The sequence below is a fragment of the Balaenoptera ricei genome, chromosome 17 (genome assembly GCF_028023285.1).
Source record: "Balaenoptera ricei isolate mBalRic1 chromosome 17, mBalRic1.hap2, whole genome shotgun sequence".
Taxonomy (NCBI): Eukaryota; Metazoa; Chordata; class Mammalia; order Artiodactyla; family Balaenopteridae; genus Balaenoptera; species Balaenoptera ricei.
In genome coordinates, this window is record NC_082655.1 from 4,320,513 (window position 1) to 4,338,577 (window position 18,065).

Here is an 18,065-nt window from a genome sequence, read left to right on the forward strand (position 1 = left end):
CGCAGTCGGGTAATCGGAGCAGCTTTTGTAAAAAATGCAGTTCCCCAAAGCCTCACCTCCAGGCGGTTCCTTAAATGACTCTGGCTATTTTTAGGGCTTATCTGGGCTGGAACAGTGAGGACGGGGAACAGAACAGACAAAGCAGTTTGGAGGCGTGGGTCTGGCCCTGCTGCTCCCCAGCCAGGCGGCCTGGGTCCATCACCCGACTCTCTGAGATTCAGTTTCCCCACTTACGCAACAATACATCCAACATGATCTCTCTGAGGACCCCTCCCGGCTCTAAAAACGGAATGTTCTGCAAATTCCAGTGACTGAAGGTGTTATACAGCATTCCTGGGGGGTCAGCTATTTCAGGCTGAAAGAAAGTGCTGGCCACGGTCCAGCTCTGAGATTTGGCCACAGACATCCTAATGTCTGTCTCCTCCTACCGGGTTCCGACCTTCAGATAACCGTTGCCACGTCACGAGCATCTCAGATGATCTCAGCTCTTTGCTCCTTCCCTCCCTCCTCCCCAGGCCTGTGTTTCCGAGTCTAGTCCTCACCAGTCTCCCGGATCCTCCATCCCCACTGCCAGAATGGTCTTTGAGCATAGAAACAAGATTGTGTTTCTCCCTTGCTTTACAGCCCTTCCGAGGCTCCCCACTGCCTGTAGAAAGAAACTCAAACTGCCTCGCGTGGCCGACAGAGCCCAGCCTGATCTGCCCCTGCCTAGCTCACTCCCCTAACCATGGCTCCTGACATCCCGAAATAGTGGGATTCTCAGAAAGAACCTCGGTGACTCAGGTCCGGTGACCTTTGCACATCCAGTTACCTTGGATGCCCTTCCTTCCATCTGTGTCTGCCCAGATTTTATTTGTTCTTTAAATTCAGGCCAGGCCTTGCCTCCTCTGGGAAGCCTTCCCTGATTGCTCCTCAGCTGGGCAGGGAAAATATTCCATGTGCTGTTATTACAAGCCCAGCCATTCCCCCTCCTTCTCATTTACCCATGATACCAACACGGCTTCTCTCTGTGCCTGTTTCCCTGTAGACACTAAACTTTTGGGGGTTGGGGTTGGGATTTTGTCCTGTTGATCATTGGAGCAGCCAACAGGGCATCTAAGATGGAGGAGGCCCTTAATGGTTTAGTGAATTCCTTTCTTTTCTCCTTCCCTCTTTCCACTGACGGTGCCTCAGTTAAGAACGACAACCAGAGCCCTTACTTTTTGAGGGATGGAAACATGAATCAGATCAGGTCCCATCCTTCAAATTGCTCACCTTCTCCTGGGGACACATAAACCGTGTGCACCTCGGCCAGACCCACGAAAGACCCGGGAGTAACTTCCGTGCCTGGGGGTCCGGCAAAGCTTTGTCTATCACAGACCTTTGAAGGACTCTGGGCGATCGTCACGGTGTCCCCGATACCACCTGGTTCAGCTGAGTCCGTGACTTCGGAGAGGTGCATCCTTGCAGCTTCTACATTAAACAATCGCCGCTTTATCTCGCAGTGCCTCGCTCGCATCAGGGTCCATTTACCTCGGGAACATTTTTCATTTTCCTTCCTGGCCTTTATTTATTGCAGGCAATTCATCTTTCTCTCAATGCCCTTTGCTGCTTCCTAGTTAATTGCTTGTTGTTCAGAGTTTTGTGGTGTTTAAGTCTTTGTTTTTATCCATGGAAGCCAATGAAAGTGGAACTAGAAAGTAGAGCATATGTTTGCTTTTTTAAAACTATTTTTTATTCTCCCACATATAACTGCTACAAGGAAGCCCAGCTTAAGGTGGTGGTTTCCAGTGACAGGGATGGAGCTGTGAAGTCGGGGAGCAGGCCTCTTTGCCGTTCTGCCTGACACCTTACTGGGCGGCATCGGGCCCGTGCCCGCCGGATCTTGAGCCCGCTCTCTGAGTCAGAGCCAGCACTCAGTGGGAGCCCCCGGGGCCCGCGCACCCCTGTGGACCTTGGGCAGCCCCGTGAAGTGGGAGTTTGCAGGGGCTGAGTAGTTGCACCAGAGTCGTGGAGCTGCAGAGTCTAAGAGCAGGGAGGGCCCAGGTGTGTCTCACTGAGACGCTCTCCGGTCCCCATTTTCCCTCCTTAAATGAAAGTGGCTGCTTCCCTGGAGCGACAGCCCACCCCATGTCCAGGCAGTTACCGCTCCAGGGGTTTTGCTCCCAGGCCACTGAGAGCCTCTGAGTGCTGACAAACGGGAGAGCCCGCCGGGACCCAGTTGCTCCCGCAGGGGGAGATGTCAGGGACACCTGGAGGCCCGGAGGCGGCGAGCCTGCAAGTTGGGCCCTTACCCTTGCGTCGTTGCTGAAGGAGACGCGAGGATGGGGGCTGTGCCCCGGCTGGCGCTGGGCCGGCTTTCACACCCAGGGTAGAGTGGCTCCAATACCTGCGCCCGCCTCTTCTGCCTTTCCTGGGAACAGAATCTGAGCCTAAACGAGCCTTTTACCGCTTGGTGTCCCTTCCATGGAACCCTTGTGGGCCAGTCACCCCATTCCCAAGCACCAGCCCCTCCCACTGTCCTCTGCTTCCCAGCCCCGCGGGTCACTTCCAGGTCCAGGGCCCCAGTGCACGGGCAGCCCTTTGGATCTTCACGAGATCCCTCCTTGTGTGGCCCAGTGCGGTCCACCAGCTGATCCCGCTGGACCTGCCGGGCTCTGTGAGGCCTTAAACCCAGAGCTGCCAGTGATGACGTTGGGGGTGCCTGCCCCTTGGGGGCGCCCCCACCATCTCTGGGGAGGCTAGATCGTTTGCCTCAGTGTGCACTAAATAGCACACTGTTCCAAGGTATGCCGTCTTCATCCATGAGGGAGCTTCTGGGCACATGTTTTCTACCTTAAGGACCAAGTCTCATTTAACGTTGTGCCGAGAATTCTGTTAATTCGCTGGTGTGTGAGATGCTGTTTAGAAATGACCTGATGGCAACTCTTAGTCATTTTCTGAGAACTAGGCAACCTCAGAATGGCAGGGGCTGGGGAGGGGCCGGTGCCTAAAGTCCCCCAGGGCCTCAATCTCAGCACAGCCTCGCTCTGCGTGGAATCCCTTCCCAGACCATCGCAGGCCCTGCCCCAGGCCTGGAACAGCCCCTGCTCAGGTGGCCCGCCCCCTGAGGCCTGCCTGGTCACCCCTGCTCACCTCCCATCAAATCCTGTTTAATTATTCCTCACTGCCTGAAATTGTCCTTTACATTTGTGCTGGACATGTGCTTATTCTTGGTCTCCCACTAGGGCACCAGTTCTCCCAGCTGCGTCTCCAGTGCTCATACATGCTTGGCACAGAGCAGGATCTCAAAAAATATGTATTGAATGCGTAAATGATATCCATGGGTAGAATCTAGTGGGAGAAGAGGCTGTAATCATTGTAAAGGGAAATAATTAATACGAAAATTATTTTGTGGGTCTTCCGCTCTATGTCAGGCTCTGTACGAAGAGCTTTGTTATCATATTCAAGCTTCACCACAATCCTGTGAGGTGCAAAGACAATCCCCTTTTTACAGATGAAGAAATTGGTGCTCAGAGACGTCAGGCAACCTGCCTAAGGTCACACAGCTAGGACCTGGTGGTCAGGAACACAGCCCAGGCCTGTCTGACTCTGCTGCTGAAACTCTCAGTTGATGCTAATTCCTTTCTGTCCTTGCAGCATCTTACACTGGGCTTGGAACAGAGAGGCTCTCAAAATACAAGTTGAATGACTAAATCATCTCTTAGCACAGAATGTAGTTAGAAGATGTTTGAATCATCCTAATGTGAGCCCTGCAAGTTCGTTTCCCGTTTTCCATGGCAGCACCTCAGAATGTTGGAGACAGCAAGAACCTTCCTGAAGTCTCGTGGCTTAGGTGCCACTGACACCGAGTGGCATGTTAGCCCGGGGATGCGGAGACAAGTGAGGCCTGGTGCCCCCCCCGCAGGCGGCTTCCTCTCACCTGCCGCGAGGTTCCCCTTCCCCAGGGACGCAGTGTCAGGCCGGTACCTCCCACCGTTGCCTCCGTGTGGGCGTCGTGGTCGGGCTCCTCTGAGGACCCCAGCTGCAGGCCTCAAGGCAGCCCCCCCAGACCGGTCCAGGTGGTTTTGTAGGGGGTCATGGATAAGTATGTGCTGTTGATGGTGGGGAATCCTGAGTGAATAACTGACCTGCTGAGTCGGTTTCCTACCACGGCTGAGCGACCGCCCTGGGATTCTCTTGACAGCCAAGGTGGCGGGTGTCAAGCCTTCTGTCACAACCAAGTACTGAGGCTCTTGCGGGTTCTGTAACCCACTCAGCATCACACAAATGTGTGACTGAGCTGGATGACCGCCTGTCCCGTGAGCTCCCCTGAGCCCGAAGTTCGTGTCTTTTCCATTACTTCGTGTGGCCAGTGAGCAAGGTCCTCTCTCAGAGCCGAAACAAAACGAAATACGCCTTTCCATTAATGCAGTATCACGAACGGTCTTCTTCTCTCTGATGTTTCGCGCTTTAAAATCATGCAATTTAAATGCTGCTAAATTATAACTCAAGCAAAGTCCAAATGAATTGCGGAAATGTGGCTGCAAGAAGGAAAGCCGAAGTTGCCACTTGGCCTGCAGAGCCAGCCTGTGTGAGCCGGGGGTCCCCACGTGGGCTCCCTGAATGCCAGTCACACGGCCAGAATGGTGGCCGACTGCTTACTTCAAGCTCGCCTGTGATCCAGGACTTTCACGAAGGCTCGTGTTTCATTGGAAACCCCAGCGTCTCTGCCTGTTTCCTGCAATTGGCCATGGAAACAGAAGCTGTCCGTCTCCTCCCTCTGTTGTTTCTGTTTTCACCTGGGAGATGTATTTGCACAGTTCCCTCCGCTTAAATCCCACACTCGCTCCCCCAGGGCAGGGCGGGCTGGCCACCTTCCCAGAGAGCAGATGTGCTTTTCCTCTGTCTCCCGGGCTCCTCTGGCCAAACTCACTCCTGGCTCTTCTTTCTGGACAGGTTTTGACCTGATGGATTTGTTCAGTGTGAAGGCGACCTTGGGGGAGAGAGAGAACGGGGCGCAGAGTTCCTACGTCCGGATGGGATCCTTCCCTGTGGTGCAAAGGACTGAGTGAGTGGTTGCTTCCCCTTCTAGACCTGCCCGGGCCGCCTCTGCAAGGGTGGGAAGGCGCTGCTCAGCACGGTTGCTCACTGAGCGCTGGGCAGGGATTTCGCCCACAGAGTGCCTGGTGAGGTCAACCCTGAAAGGAAGCAGCCGAATCGCTGGCCCGGGAATTCAGCCTGTTTCTTAGCCATGTATCGCCATTGACGCTGTTGGTCCCCTGGCCCTTCTACACTCACCTGTCCATACAGGTGTGCTGTTCATCCTCCATCCATTCATGCCTGCATTTTTCTGTTAGTTCAGTAAACAGCAGACGTTTATCATTTATGGCTTAGATCCACGGCACCTACCGTGGACCAGCCACTGCATGACGCGCAGGCAGAGCACCACCCAGAGTCGTGTAGTCGTTTTGGCCAGTGGAGACCCAGTTCAGTGTTTGCTGGGCTCCTGGCCTTACACAAATCATTGGAGGTCCCTGTGCCCCAGTCATGGCATCTGTTTCACCTGAGATGAATGTGTCCGCCTTGCAACGTCGTTTGAGAGGCTCATGATGCAAAGATTAGTCCAGGGTCTGACACCTGTGGGGTCTCCAGTCAAGGGCTAACGATGACACCACGATAAATGTTCCATTCTGCTCCTCTCAGGCAGAATGATCTTTTGAAAATGACAAGTGATATTTTATCTTGACATTATCCTTCATCTTAAAACTCTTTAATTACTTCTAAGTGTTCTTAAGCCAAGGGCCCGCGAAGACCCTGTGTGTGATCTAGCCCCGTGCTGCCTTTCTGGCGTCAGGTTCGCCCTGGCCTGTCACTGTCCGCACTGCCCTCTACCTGGGACCCTGCTTGTCCTTCAGAGTACAGCTCGTCTGTCCTGCTTTCGAGGATGCCTCCCCCGAACTCTGAGGTTAAGCCAGGCCTCCCCTTATTCTCTCTCCTCACAACCTGTCCTCCTGCATAAAATGCAGCAACATTGAAGCCAGCGACTCGATTGTGCAATGAGTCATTTGCAGACTGTCTCCCCAGCTCTGGGAGAAGCTCCTGGAAGGGCCTGAGTCTGGTCTCTGCCTGCCTGGAGGAGGGGATGAATCAGTCCACGATCAGTGAGAAGGCTCCGTTAGATACTAGCCTGGCAAAGGTGGGCTTGGCACATGAGGCCTCAGAGCTTGCATTTTGCAGGCATGCAATCGTTTCTCCAGCTCGGTGGGCGATCTCTGAGTGCCAGCCTTGCACCAGGACTGTATCGGGCCCTAACGTCCTCCACGGCTCACAGTGCCAGCATCCCGGGAGAGTGCTGGTTCAGAAGAGGAAACGCCAGGTCAGTTTCTCTCTCTGGGTCCCGTTTCCTCACCCTGCGATGGAGACCATTACCACAGTCAGCAGACCCTTAAGGGAGGCGTGCCTTCCTGACTGTGGGTGTTGTTCTGTCCACACAGGGGCTGAGATACAGATGCTGGGTGATCTTAATCACCTGGTCCCATGCTCATTTGGGGGCCACACAGGGATGAACCGAATCCAGGTTCCATTTCCCACTTAACTCCCCTTACTTCTTTGGCCTAACTTGTGCAATTCATCCATACCACTTAGAAACAGAAAAAAAAAAAAATCACAGGCAACTTCACTTTAAAGCAAACGTACAAGGGGTTTCCTTGGCAGTTCGGACTCCACACTCCCACCACAGGGGGCCCAGGTTCGATTCCTGGTGGGGGAACTAAGATTCTGCAAGCTGCACGGTGTGGCCAAAAATGATAATAATAATAATAATAATAAAGCAAACGTGTAATAGAGAAAGAACAAAACAGAGGGAGGAAAGCACACGTTACGCAAACATGGTGGGGAGCCCAGCAGAGGCCTCCCACTTGCTGAGGATGCCATCTTTCTATCAGGACATTTGGAGCAAACAGCACAATGGCTTTGGACTCTGCTCTCTGGACGTGGGGCTGAAGTGTTTCTGGGAAATGGATTTGGGCTCATGTTATGCTGAGTCGTCCTGAGAAGGAATTTCTACATGGTTTCAAGTTTGTTTTAATGGCAAAACACCAGAAACAGAAACCGACAGAGCTCTGACGTGTTGAGTGAGAATAGCACCCTTTTCATTTCTAATACAATTTACACAGATACATACATACATGTATAATTTTTAATGTACGGGTTAATTTTGTTCATAATGAAAAGGGGTGTCACTTTCAATATTTGTATTTTTCTTACTTGCTAAACGTTTAAAGGGCACTTTACACACCTTATCTAACTTATTTCTCACCACAGTAAAATAGGGGGAGCAAGGCTTGTATTATTCTCAGCATTTATCTGGTGCGACATTTGAGGCTCAAAATGGGACAGTTACCTGTTGAAAATCTCATAGTTCCTGGGAAGCAGAGGTTGGCCTCAAACTCAGGTCCTTCAGCTCCAATCCCTTTACCCTCTCCTGTATATCTGTATATATACACAGCCTAAGAAAAAGTATTCGTCTCTCAATAGAGAGAGAGAGAGATAGAGGCACACCCCGGAGATGTTGTGGGTTTGGTTCCAGACTACTGCCGTAAAGCGAATATCAAAACAAAGAGTCACATTTTTTGGTTTCCCAGTGCGTATAAAAGTTATGTTTACACCATACTGTAGTCTTTTAAGTTTGCAACAGCATTACGTCTTAAAAAACAGTGTACATATCATTGGCACTGATGGACTTGCTTGGTGCAGGGTTGCCACAAACCTTCAATTTTTAAAAAAAACACAGTATCTGTGAAGCACAGTAAAGCTAAAGCACAACAAAACGAGGTGTGCCTGTAGATAGAGATATAAACATATAGTTATCAATATATAGATACGGTGTGTTTAGATACATAGCATATTTGTATATTATACATACGTGTGCGTTGAGAATTAAGTGTGTTTAGAAAAGAACAGTGGCATAGTTGGCCTCATTAATGCAATAATAAGAAAAAAAAATTGAAGGGCAATGTCCATCTGAGGCTTCACAGCCTGTGTCCGTGCAGAGGGGTGGGGAAGCCCCGTGTCCCTCCCGTGTGGCAGTGACCTAGGACGTCCCTGAATCCTGGAAAGGCCCGAGGGAGTAAAGGGCACTGCTCCCAGTGCCTGGATGTGATCCTGGGTGAAATCCCAGCTCAGAGAACGACTCTGAACGGCTGGGCCAACTCCCGGCTCGGATCTGTGCACCGAGATCACAGAGGGAGGACCAGTCTTGGCTCACAGGTTCTACAGCCAAACGTAGGGTCCCTGAGGGTCCATGAGTCTGAGAACCAGAAACCCAGAAGCCTCCTCATTTCCCTTCCTGGCTCTCTGGCCAGACAGTTTCCGCCTCCTCCGGTGCAGAAGGCAGCGCCTTGCGTTCTTTGCCCCCAGAGCAGGGTTTGGCCCGCCGTGAGCGGGTGTGCCGGGCAACAGCTGGCGGTTAAGAGGAGAGCTCTGGAGACCTGCCGCTGTCTGCAGGGGCGCCTGTGCTCGACCGCTGAGCAGCGGGGTGCAGGAGTCACCCCGTGAGAGCCTGGCCGCCCTCAGCTAGGGCGGGGGCATCACAACACCGTACACCCGTAGCTTCTGTCGCGGAACAACGTGCATGCCGAATTTGTAGGGGGAAGGGCAGTGCAGGGCTGTCTGGGCTGGAGCTGCAGGGGTCGAGGGATTCCCCCATTTGAGGGGCTGGTCCCCCGAGCTCAGGAAACCAGTGCTCTGTGGAGACGGAGGATGTCCTGGCACGTGGGGCAGGGACCAAGCGGGCTAAGATGTGACAGTGTGGCCTTGCTGAGGGGCAGCAGGCAGGGAGAGGAGAGGGCTGCAGCACTCAGCCGCATTTGACTCCGCGGCGGGGTGGCAGTTTAGCATTTATCATTGGAGAGATGGAAGCAGACGAGCACTGCGGGGGTGGATTTGACGGGGCTGAGGGCGGGTGCAGCGGGACAGTGAAGGGGCCACAGCGAGGGTCAGCAGAGGGTTGAATGGAGGCCCTGATTGAAGGAAGAGGCAGTAAAGGCAGGCGAGCAGGTGGACTTTAGAACCCTAGGCGGTCAGAGTGGCAGGACTTCGTGACCCCGGGGTGCGTGGGCTTCCTTTGCAGCCTCTTCTCTCAGCCCGGCGCCATCTGTCTCTGTCTCCCTCCAGGGATGTGTTCCCGCAAGGCTTGCCTGATGAGTACGCCTTTGTCACCACCTTCCGGCTCCGGAAGATGTCTCGGAAAGAAGACTGGTATATCTGGCAGGTCATCGACCAGTACGGCATCCCGCAGGTGTGAGCAGCACGCCTTGTCTCAGGGCAGATTTCTTTCTCCTTCTCGTGGGCTTGGCATCAACCACCGTGTTTTCTCCTGGGGTCTCTGTCCTGGGCCTGGGAGATGGAGGGTCTGGTGTCCATAGAGGCGCAGGGCAGCTGCAGGGGCTGGCAGACCGCCAGAGGGCTGCACTTCTCCCTGGACGGTCAAGCGCCCGTCACCTGGTGGGGCAGAACGCCCAGTTCCTGTCTCAGGGGCCCTCAGCCCAGCCAGGGAGGTGGCAGCCAGTGCTGCTGTCCTATGGCACACGCTCTCTTAGCAGCACGTTCATGATGTAGTGGAGGAAACTGGCTCAGAGTCAGCACGACCTGGGTTCAGACCTCGTGTCTAGTCCTTTCTTGGTGTGGGCTCTGAGACACGTTCACTTTCTTCTTCTTTTTTTTTTCTAATTTTATTTATTTACTTTTTATACAGCAGGTTCTTATTAGTTATCTATTTTATACCCATCAGTGTATACATGTCAATCCCAATCCCCCAATTCATCACACCACCACCCCCCGCCCCCCTGCTTTCCCCCCTTGGTGTCCATACGTTTGTTCTCTACATCTGTGTCTCTATTTCTGCCCTGCAAACCGGTCCATCTGTACCATTTTTCTAGATTCCACATATATGCGTTAATATACGATATTTGTTTTTCTCTTTCTGACTTACTTCACTCTGTATGACAGTCTCTAGGTCCATCCACGTCTCTAAAAATGACCCAATTTCGTTCATTTTTATGGCTGAGTAATATTCCATTGTATATATGTACCATATCTTCTTTATCCATTCGTCTGTTGATGGGCATTTAGGTTGCCTCCATGACCTGGCTATTGTAAATAGTGCTGCAGTGAATATTGGGGTGCGTGTGTCTTTTTTTTTTTTTTTTTTTTTTTTTGCGTGTGTCTTTTTGAATTATGGTTTTCTCTGGGTGTATACCCTGTAGTGGGATTGCTGGGTCATATGGTAGTTCTATTTTTAGTTTTTTAAGGAACCTCCATAATGTTCTCCATAGCAGCTGTATCAATTTACATTCCCACCAACAGTGCAGGAGGGTTCCCTTTTCTCCACACCCTCTCCAGCATTTGTTGTTTGTAGATTTTCTGATGATGCCCATTCTGACCAGTGTGAGGTGATACCTCACTGTAGTTTTGAGTTGCATTTCTCTAATAATTAGTGAGGTTGAGCAGCTTTTCATGTGCCTCTTGGTCATCTGTATGTCTTCTTTGGAGAAATGTCTAATTAGGTCTTCTGCCCATTTTTTAATTGGGTTTGTTTTTTTAATATTGAGCTGCATGAGCTGTTTATATATTTTGGAGATTAATCCTTTGTCCATTGATTCGTTTACAAATATTTTCTCCCATTCTGAAGGTTGTGTTTTCGTCTTGTTTATAGTTTCCTTTGCTGTGCAAAAGCTTTAAAGTTTCATTAGGTCCCATTTGTTTATTTTTGTTTTTATTTCCATTACTCTAGGAGGTGGGTCAAAAAAGATCTTGCTGTGATTTATGTCGAAGAGTGTTCTTCCTATGTTTTCCTCCAAGCGTTTTATAGTGTCCAGTCTTACATTTAGGTCTTTAATCCATTTTGAGTTTATTTTTGTGTATGGTGTTAGGGAATGTTCTAATTTCATTCTTTTACATGTAGCTGTCCAGTTTTCCCAGCACCACTTATTGAAGAGACTGTCTTTTCTCCATTGTATATCCTTGCCTCTTTTGTCATAGATTTGTTGACCATACGTGTGTGGGTTTATCTCTGGGCTTTCTATCCTGTTCCATTGATCGATGTTTCTGTTTTTGTGCCAGTACCATATTGTCTTGATTACTGTAGCTTTGTAGTATAGTCTGAAGTCAGGGAGTCTGATTCCTCCAGCTCCGTTTTTTTCCCTCAAGATTGCTTTGGCTATTCAGGGTCTTTTGTGTCTCCATACAAATTTTAAGACTTTTTGTTCTAGTTCTGTAAAAACTGCCATTGGTGATTTGATAGGGATTGCATTGAATCTGTGGATTGCTTTGGGTATTACAGTCATTTTCACAATATTGATTCTTCCAATCCAAGAACATGGTATATCTCTCCATCTGTTTGTGTCATCTTTGATTTCTTTCATCAGTGTCATATAGTTTTCTGAGTACAGGTCTCTGACCTCCTTAGGTAGGTTTATTCCTAGGTATTTTATTCTTCTTGTTGCAATGGTGAATGGGATTGTTTCCTTAATTTCTCTTTCTGATCTTTCACTGTTAGTGTATAGGAATGCAAGAGATTTCTGTGCATTAATTTTGTATCCTGCAACTTTACCAAATTCATTGATTAGCTCTGGTAGTTTTCTGGTGACATCTTTAGGATTATCTATGTATAGTATGTCATCTATAAACAGTGATAGTTTTACTTCTCTTCTGATTTGGATTCCTTTTATTTCTTTTTCTTCTCTGGTTGTTGTGGCTAGGACTTCCAAAACTATGTTGAATAATAGTGGTGAGAGTGGACATCCTTGTCTTGTTTCTGATCTTAGAGGAAATGCTTTCAGTTTTTCACCATTGAGAATGATGTTTGCTGTGGGTTTGTCATATATGGCCTTTATTATGTTGAGGTAGGTTCCCTCTATGCCCACTTTCTGGAGAGTTTTTATCATAAATAGGTGTTGAATTTTGTCAAAAGCTTTTTTTGCATCTATTGAGATGACCATATGGTTTTTATTCTTCAGTTTGTTAATATGGTGTATCACATTGATTTATTTGCGTATATTGAAGAATCCTTGCATCCCTGGCATAAATCCCACTTGATCATGGTGTATGATCCTTTTAATGTGTTGTTGGGTCCTGTTTGCTAGTATTTTGTTGAGGATTTTTGCATCTCAATATTCATCAGTGATATTGGTCGGTAATTTTCTTTTTTTGCAGTATCTTTGGTTTTGGTATCAGGGTGATGGTGACCTCATAGAATGAGTTTGGGACTGTTCCTTCCTCTGCAGTTTTTTGGAAGAGTTTGAGAAGGATGGGTGTTAGCTCTTCTCTAAATGTTTGATAGCATTCACCTGTGAAGCCATCTGGTCCTGGACTTCTGTTTGCTGGAAGATTTTAATCACAGTTTCAATTTCATTACTTGTGATTGGTCTGTTCATATTTTCTATTTCTTCCAGGTTCAGTCTTGGAAGATTATACCTTTCTAAGAATTTGTCCATTTCTTCCAGGTTGTCCATTTTATTGGCATAGAGTTGCTTGTAGTAGTCTGTTATGATGCTTTGTATTTCTGCAGTGTCCGTTGTAACTTCTTTTTCATTTCTAATTTTATTGATTTGAGTCCTCTCCCTCTTTTTCTTGATGAGTCTGGCTAACAGTTTATCAGTTTTGTTTATCTTCTGAAAGAACCAGCTTTTAGTTTTATTTATCTTTGCTACTGTTTTCTTTGTTTCTATTTCATTTATTTGTGCTCTGATCTTTATGATTTCTTTCCTTCTACTAACTTTGGGTTTTGTTTGTTCTTTCTCTAGTTCCTTTAGGTGTAAGGTTAGATTGTTTATTTGAGATTTTTCTTGTTTCTTGAGGTAGGCTTGTATTGCTATAAACTTCCCTCTTAGAACTGCTTTTGCAGCATCCCATAGGTTTTGGATCGTCATGTTTTCATTGTCATTTGTCTCTAGGTATTTTTTATTTCCTCTATGATTTCTTCAGTGATCTCTTGTTTAGTATTGTTTAGCCTCTGTGTGTTTGTGTTTTTTACGTTTTTTTCCCTGTGATTGATTTCTAATCTCATAGCATTGTGGTTGGAAAAGATGCTTGATAGGATTTCAGTTTTCTTAAATTAACCGAGGCTTGCTTTTTGACCCAAGATGATACTGAGACCAAGTAGTCGTAGGAAACTGGGGAGAAGTGATGGGATTCTGGATATGTAGTTTGAAAATAGAACCAACAGGGTTTGCTGATGGATCTGAGCTGTGGAGTGCCCCCCTGAGGCCCCCCCAGCTTGGACTCGGGCCTTCCTCTGCTCTGTATGGTGCTGGGAGAAGTAGAAACATTGGAGAAAAACCCATGTCCTCATGAAGCTCCCCAGGTGGCTCAGGGGTACAGGGCTCAAACAGGTGAAACTAATTTCAAGAAAGAGACCAGGTTTAATCATGATTGTTAGATTATGCTTACGAGAAGTTTCAGGTTATTAGTCAGGGGTTCATAGTTTTGTTTTTCACCCTAACCGTAACGTACCAGCAGACAATGCAGTTAAAAATAAATTTTAGGTTCCCCTTGGCTGTGCTGAAGCCATGTGGGGGACCCGAGACAGAGAAACCAGAACACCTGGGTGGTGTCATAAACACTGTGGCTGGTTCCCTGCAGGGCAGTGGGCTCCTTCCTTTAACCTCGGGGCTCTCATTCATTCATTCATTCATTCATTCCCTTTCTGTTGAGTCCTACTATATGGCGTGTGTTGTCCTAGCCACTGGGGTTAAAGAGATGAGCAGTAGAGACAGGGTGCCTGCTTAAAAGGACGGGGCGGGGCAGGGCAGGCAAGAAACGGGTGGATGAAATAAATGACCCAAAATGCTTTCATACACTGACCCGAAATGCTATGAAAAAATAAATAAATCCACATGCCTGAGGATGTGAGAGCAAATGACCAGGTTAGAATCCAGTTACACGTGTGTGTCAGAGAAGGCTTCACTGCGGTGATGTCTTTGAACTTGCTTCATTTATTATAGATAATATTTAGAACAGTGCCTGATGTGTAAGTGTTTTACATATCTATAAATTCATTTAATTCTCATAACAACTCTATCAAGTAGGCACTATCATCAGTGCCATTTTACAAATGAGGGAACAGCACAGAGAGGTTAAAAAACCTGCCCGAGGTCACACAGCTTAAAAATGACTTGCCAGTTTGGGTGTGGGCAAGCAATAGACAACCCAAATTTTTGAAGAGTGTTTTAGTAAAGTGTCTCGGGGTAAGGGAGCTGATGAGGTTAAGGGTCAGGGTTAAGGAAACCAATGAAAGATATTGTGGTGTCCAGGGATTACCAACAGCAGGAAGCTCCTGCCCGGGGCCTGGATGGCCTGGGCAGGGAGAGGTTGGTGGTTATCGGAGACGTTGTGTTCTGGAGTCGTGGAGGAGGGATAGCTCCCAAAGGGCCCTGGCATGTGGAGAAACATGGCCGTCTGGAGCCGCAGGGAAGCTGGGAGGGCGGGAGAGTCAATACCAGACCCCTCTCTCTTCCTGCTCTTGGATTTCCACTCCCGTGGGCCAGACTAACTGGAAGCCAAAGGGCATCGGAGCCCAGGTCAGGAAGTCAAAGGTCAGAGTCTGGGAGTCCAGATCCGGGTAGAGAGAGGTGGAGCGTGGATATCAGGGCAGATGGAGACTAACCCCATGGAGACTGGACAAGAATATACCCATCCATCCATTCGCTCAGTGAATACCTGTTTTCTATGCCACGTTATGTCCCCCACCTCCGTGCGCTGAGGGAGTGTTGATCTTGCCCACTCCTGCACTCCTGACACCTAGCAGGTTGCTTGCCTGTCACAGAGGATGTTCAGTGAGTATCGTGCAAGGGATGAAAAAATAAGCACATGGATGAGCATACATTCATTCATTACTTCATTCATTCATTTTTTTAAAATTTATTTATTTATTTTACTTTTTGGCTGCGTTGGGTCTTCACTGCTGCGTGCAGGTTTTCTCTAGTTGTGGCGAGCGGGGGCTACTCTTCGTTGCAGTGCACGGGCTTCTCATTGCGGTGGCTTCTCTTGTTGCGAAGCACAGGCTCTAGGCGTGCGGGCTTCAGTAGTTGCGGCACGCGGCCTCAGTAGTTGCGGCTCACGGGCTCTAGAGTGCAGGCTCAGTAGTTGTGGCGCACGGGCTTAGTTGCTCCACGGCATGTGGGATCTTCCCGGACCAGGGCTCAAACCCATGTCCCCTGCATTGGCAGGCGGATTCTTAACCACTGCACCACCAGGGAAGCCCCGCATTCATTCTTAAAATGCAGAGGAAAGTAAAACTTTCTTCCAGAGTTTTCAAGGCATTTTGCATAGGGCTGGAGGGTAATCCAGTGAACAAGACAGCCAAGGTCCCTGCCACCGAATTGCTTTATTCTACCAGGGCTTCAATTTTATCTTCCAGGTGAGAGAGAGTTTGGGTTAGTGGATGGGGTCTCAGGCTGGCACCTGGTATCTAGACACAGACGGATTCTGTTTTGCCGCCTGTTAAAAGAAGCTGAAACCAGTCAGGGTTTCTGGTCGGTCTCACAGATCAAGACCCTCCTCACCAGTCCCCTTGTAGTTTCACAAAGGTACTCTTACCTGCATGGCCCCTCGGGTACTTGAGATTTTGACCCCTGGATTAACGTGTGAGCTCAGATCTTCCATTTAATACAGGGTTTAGAACAGCCTGTAAGGTAGATGTCGGTAACACCATTGTAGTGAGGAGGACACCAGGGCTTAGGGATGGGAAGTGATTTGCCCAAGGCTGACCAGCTGGTGAGGGTCACGGCCAGGATCTGCCTCAGGTTTGTCGGGTCTGACTCTGCGATCTCCCCTCCCCAGTTGCCTTCTCCTCCCTTGGTCCCATGCAGCTCAAGGGGCCTCTGGTCCTCTCCTCCCCAGGTGTCCATCCGGCTGGACGGCGAGAACAAGGCCGTGGAGTACAACGCTGTGGGTGCCATGACGGATGCCGTCAGGGTGGTCTTCCGAGGTCCGCGGGTCCATGACCTTTTCAACCGGGACTGGCACAAGTTGGCCCTGAGCATCCAGGCCCAGAACGTCTCCCTGTACATAGACTGTGCGCTGGTGCAGACACTGCCCATCGAGGAGAGGGAGAACATCGACATTCAGGGGAAGACCGTGATCGGCAAGCGCCTCTATGACAGCGTGCCCATCGACGTGAGTACTGGCAGGCCTTCCGCAGCCCAGGTCCTGGGGTGACCAGGGAGAAGCCTCAGGAGCCAGGTGCTCCTGATGTCCCCTACACCTGCCTGTATCATTTATCAAGCCATCACCTCGCACTGTCTTAGGAGGGAGGACCCTGACTCAGAAAACTGCCATATCACCATCACTCATTCATTCACTCATTCATTTAATTATTTAGACACTTAATCATTTTCCATATATATATTAAGAACCTACTGTGTGCCAGGCACTGTGCTCTGCACTGGGGGCACGTGACATATATCTGCATGTATACGTAGACAAATCGATGGGCAGAGAAATAGAGTTACACAGTTCCCTGTAAATTTAGACTCTTTTCCCTTCTTCTTTGATTGTAAAAAAATTGGAAAATATAGGAAAGTATATGGAAAATAAGTAAAAATCATCCTCATTTCACCAACCAGGGATATTAACTGGGGAAGACTCAGTGGCTGGTAATAGCTGTCCTTCCATCACCATTCCATCCATCAGTGTTCTTTCCTTCTTTATTCTTTCTTTTTCCTCCTTAATTCTTTTTTCTTTTTTTTCACTTTCCTGTATCTTTCCTCTACAGATGCATTCCCACATCTATACACACAGACACACACACCATGAATGTGCACACACGTAGCACATGTACACTCACGTGCTGTCTTCAGGCTGAAGTCAGCTTGATCCTTCCGACTGGGAACGTCCCCTGCTTCTCGAGAAGTAACCAAATCATGATCTGGGACAGCTCTTTCCAAAACCATTTCTTTTATTATTTACACATATATGTATTTCTGTTATCAAATATAGGATTGTTGGATGTGTGCTGGATATTTTGGAATTTATGTAAATAATGTGCAGCATGTATAGTCACGTCTTGCTTTTTTTCTCTGAAAATTATGTGTCTAAGCTTTTATTTCTTTTAGCTGCTGCATGATACTTCATTTTATTGTACATTTTGCTTATTTGTTCTCCTGTTAGTGAATATTTAGATTGTTTTGATGTTTCACCATCATAACCAGCAAGTCTTGGGTCTTGAACGTGCTGGCACATCTCCAGATGTGCTTTCCTCATGAAGAAAATAGGGTAACACGTGCCTTTGAGGCTGGAGATATATACCAGTTGGGAGAGTTTCTCTGGGGCATTCAATGATTAGATTGTAGGGTAAACAATTTTTGACTTTCCAGCATATTTTAACTTCTCAACAAAGTGACAGAACATTTATGTGTCTACCAGCAACGTATGAAAGACCCATTTTCTTAGATCCTCACCAACACATTGATAGACTTTTTTTTTTAACGTTTTTGTTGTTGTTTTGCTAATCTGATGGGCATACGATGGTATTTTATCGTGGTTCTATCTGCAGTTCCCTGATTACCACTGAGCTCAGAAATACTTCTGTGTGTTTTTTGATCGCCTACTTGATTTCCACTTTGGTGAATGCCAGTTCATAGCATCTGCCTGTTTTTACGATGATGCTGTTTTTCTTTCTTTCTTTTTTTTAGATTTTTTTTTTTTAATGTGGACCATTTTTTTTTAAGTCTTTACTGACTTTGTTACAATATTGCTTCTGTTTTATGTTTTGGTTTTTTGGCTGTGAGGCATGTGGGATCTTAGCTCCCCGACCAGGGATCAAACTCGCGCCCCCTGTATTGGAAGGTGAAGTCTTAACCACTGGACCACCAGGGAAGTCCCAATGCTGTCTTTCTTTTCTTAATTATTTCTAGATAATCCTTATATACTCTGGATACTAATTGCATATTTATTATATGTTTTGCAAATATTGTTTCCTGATTTGTTAAGGACAAACCATAAACTAAAAAAAAATGAGTAAGTTTGACTACATCAAGATTCAAGAAGTGGTATTATGATATTGCAAGTTTTCAGTAAGAGTTAGTCATCATCAGGAACATGGT

At 48.0% G+C, this 18,065-nt stretch overlaps 1 protein-coding gene across 1 annotated transcript in view; it reads left to right on the forward strand.

The window, feature by feature from the left end:
* Positions 1-18,065, forward strand: part of COL22A1 (collagen type XXII alpha 1 chain) — a 248,238-nt gene that overhangs the window by 43,022 nt on the left and 187,151 nt on the right. The window contains exons 5-7 of the mRNA XM_059901262.1: positions 4,918-5,029; positions 9,136-9,259; positions 15,862-16,137. Coding sequence (XP_059757245.1) covers positions 4,918-5,029; positions 9,136-9,259; positions 15,862-16,137 — 512 coding nt within the window. The remainder of the gene's footprint in view (positions 1-4,917; positions 5,030-9,135; positions 9,260-15,861; positions 16,138-18,065) is intronic.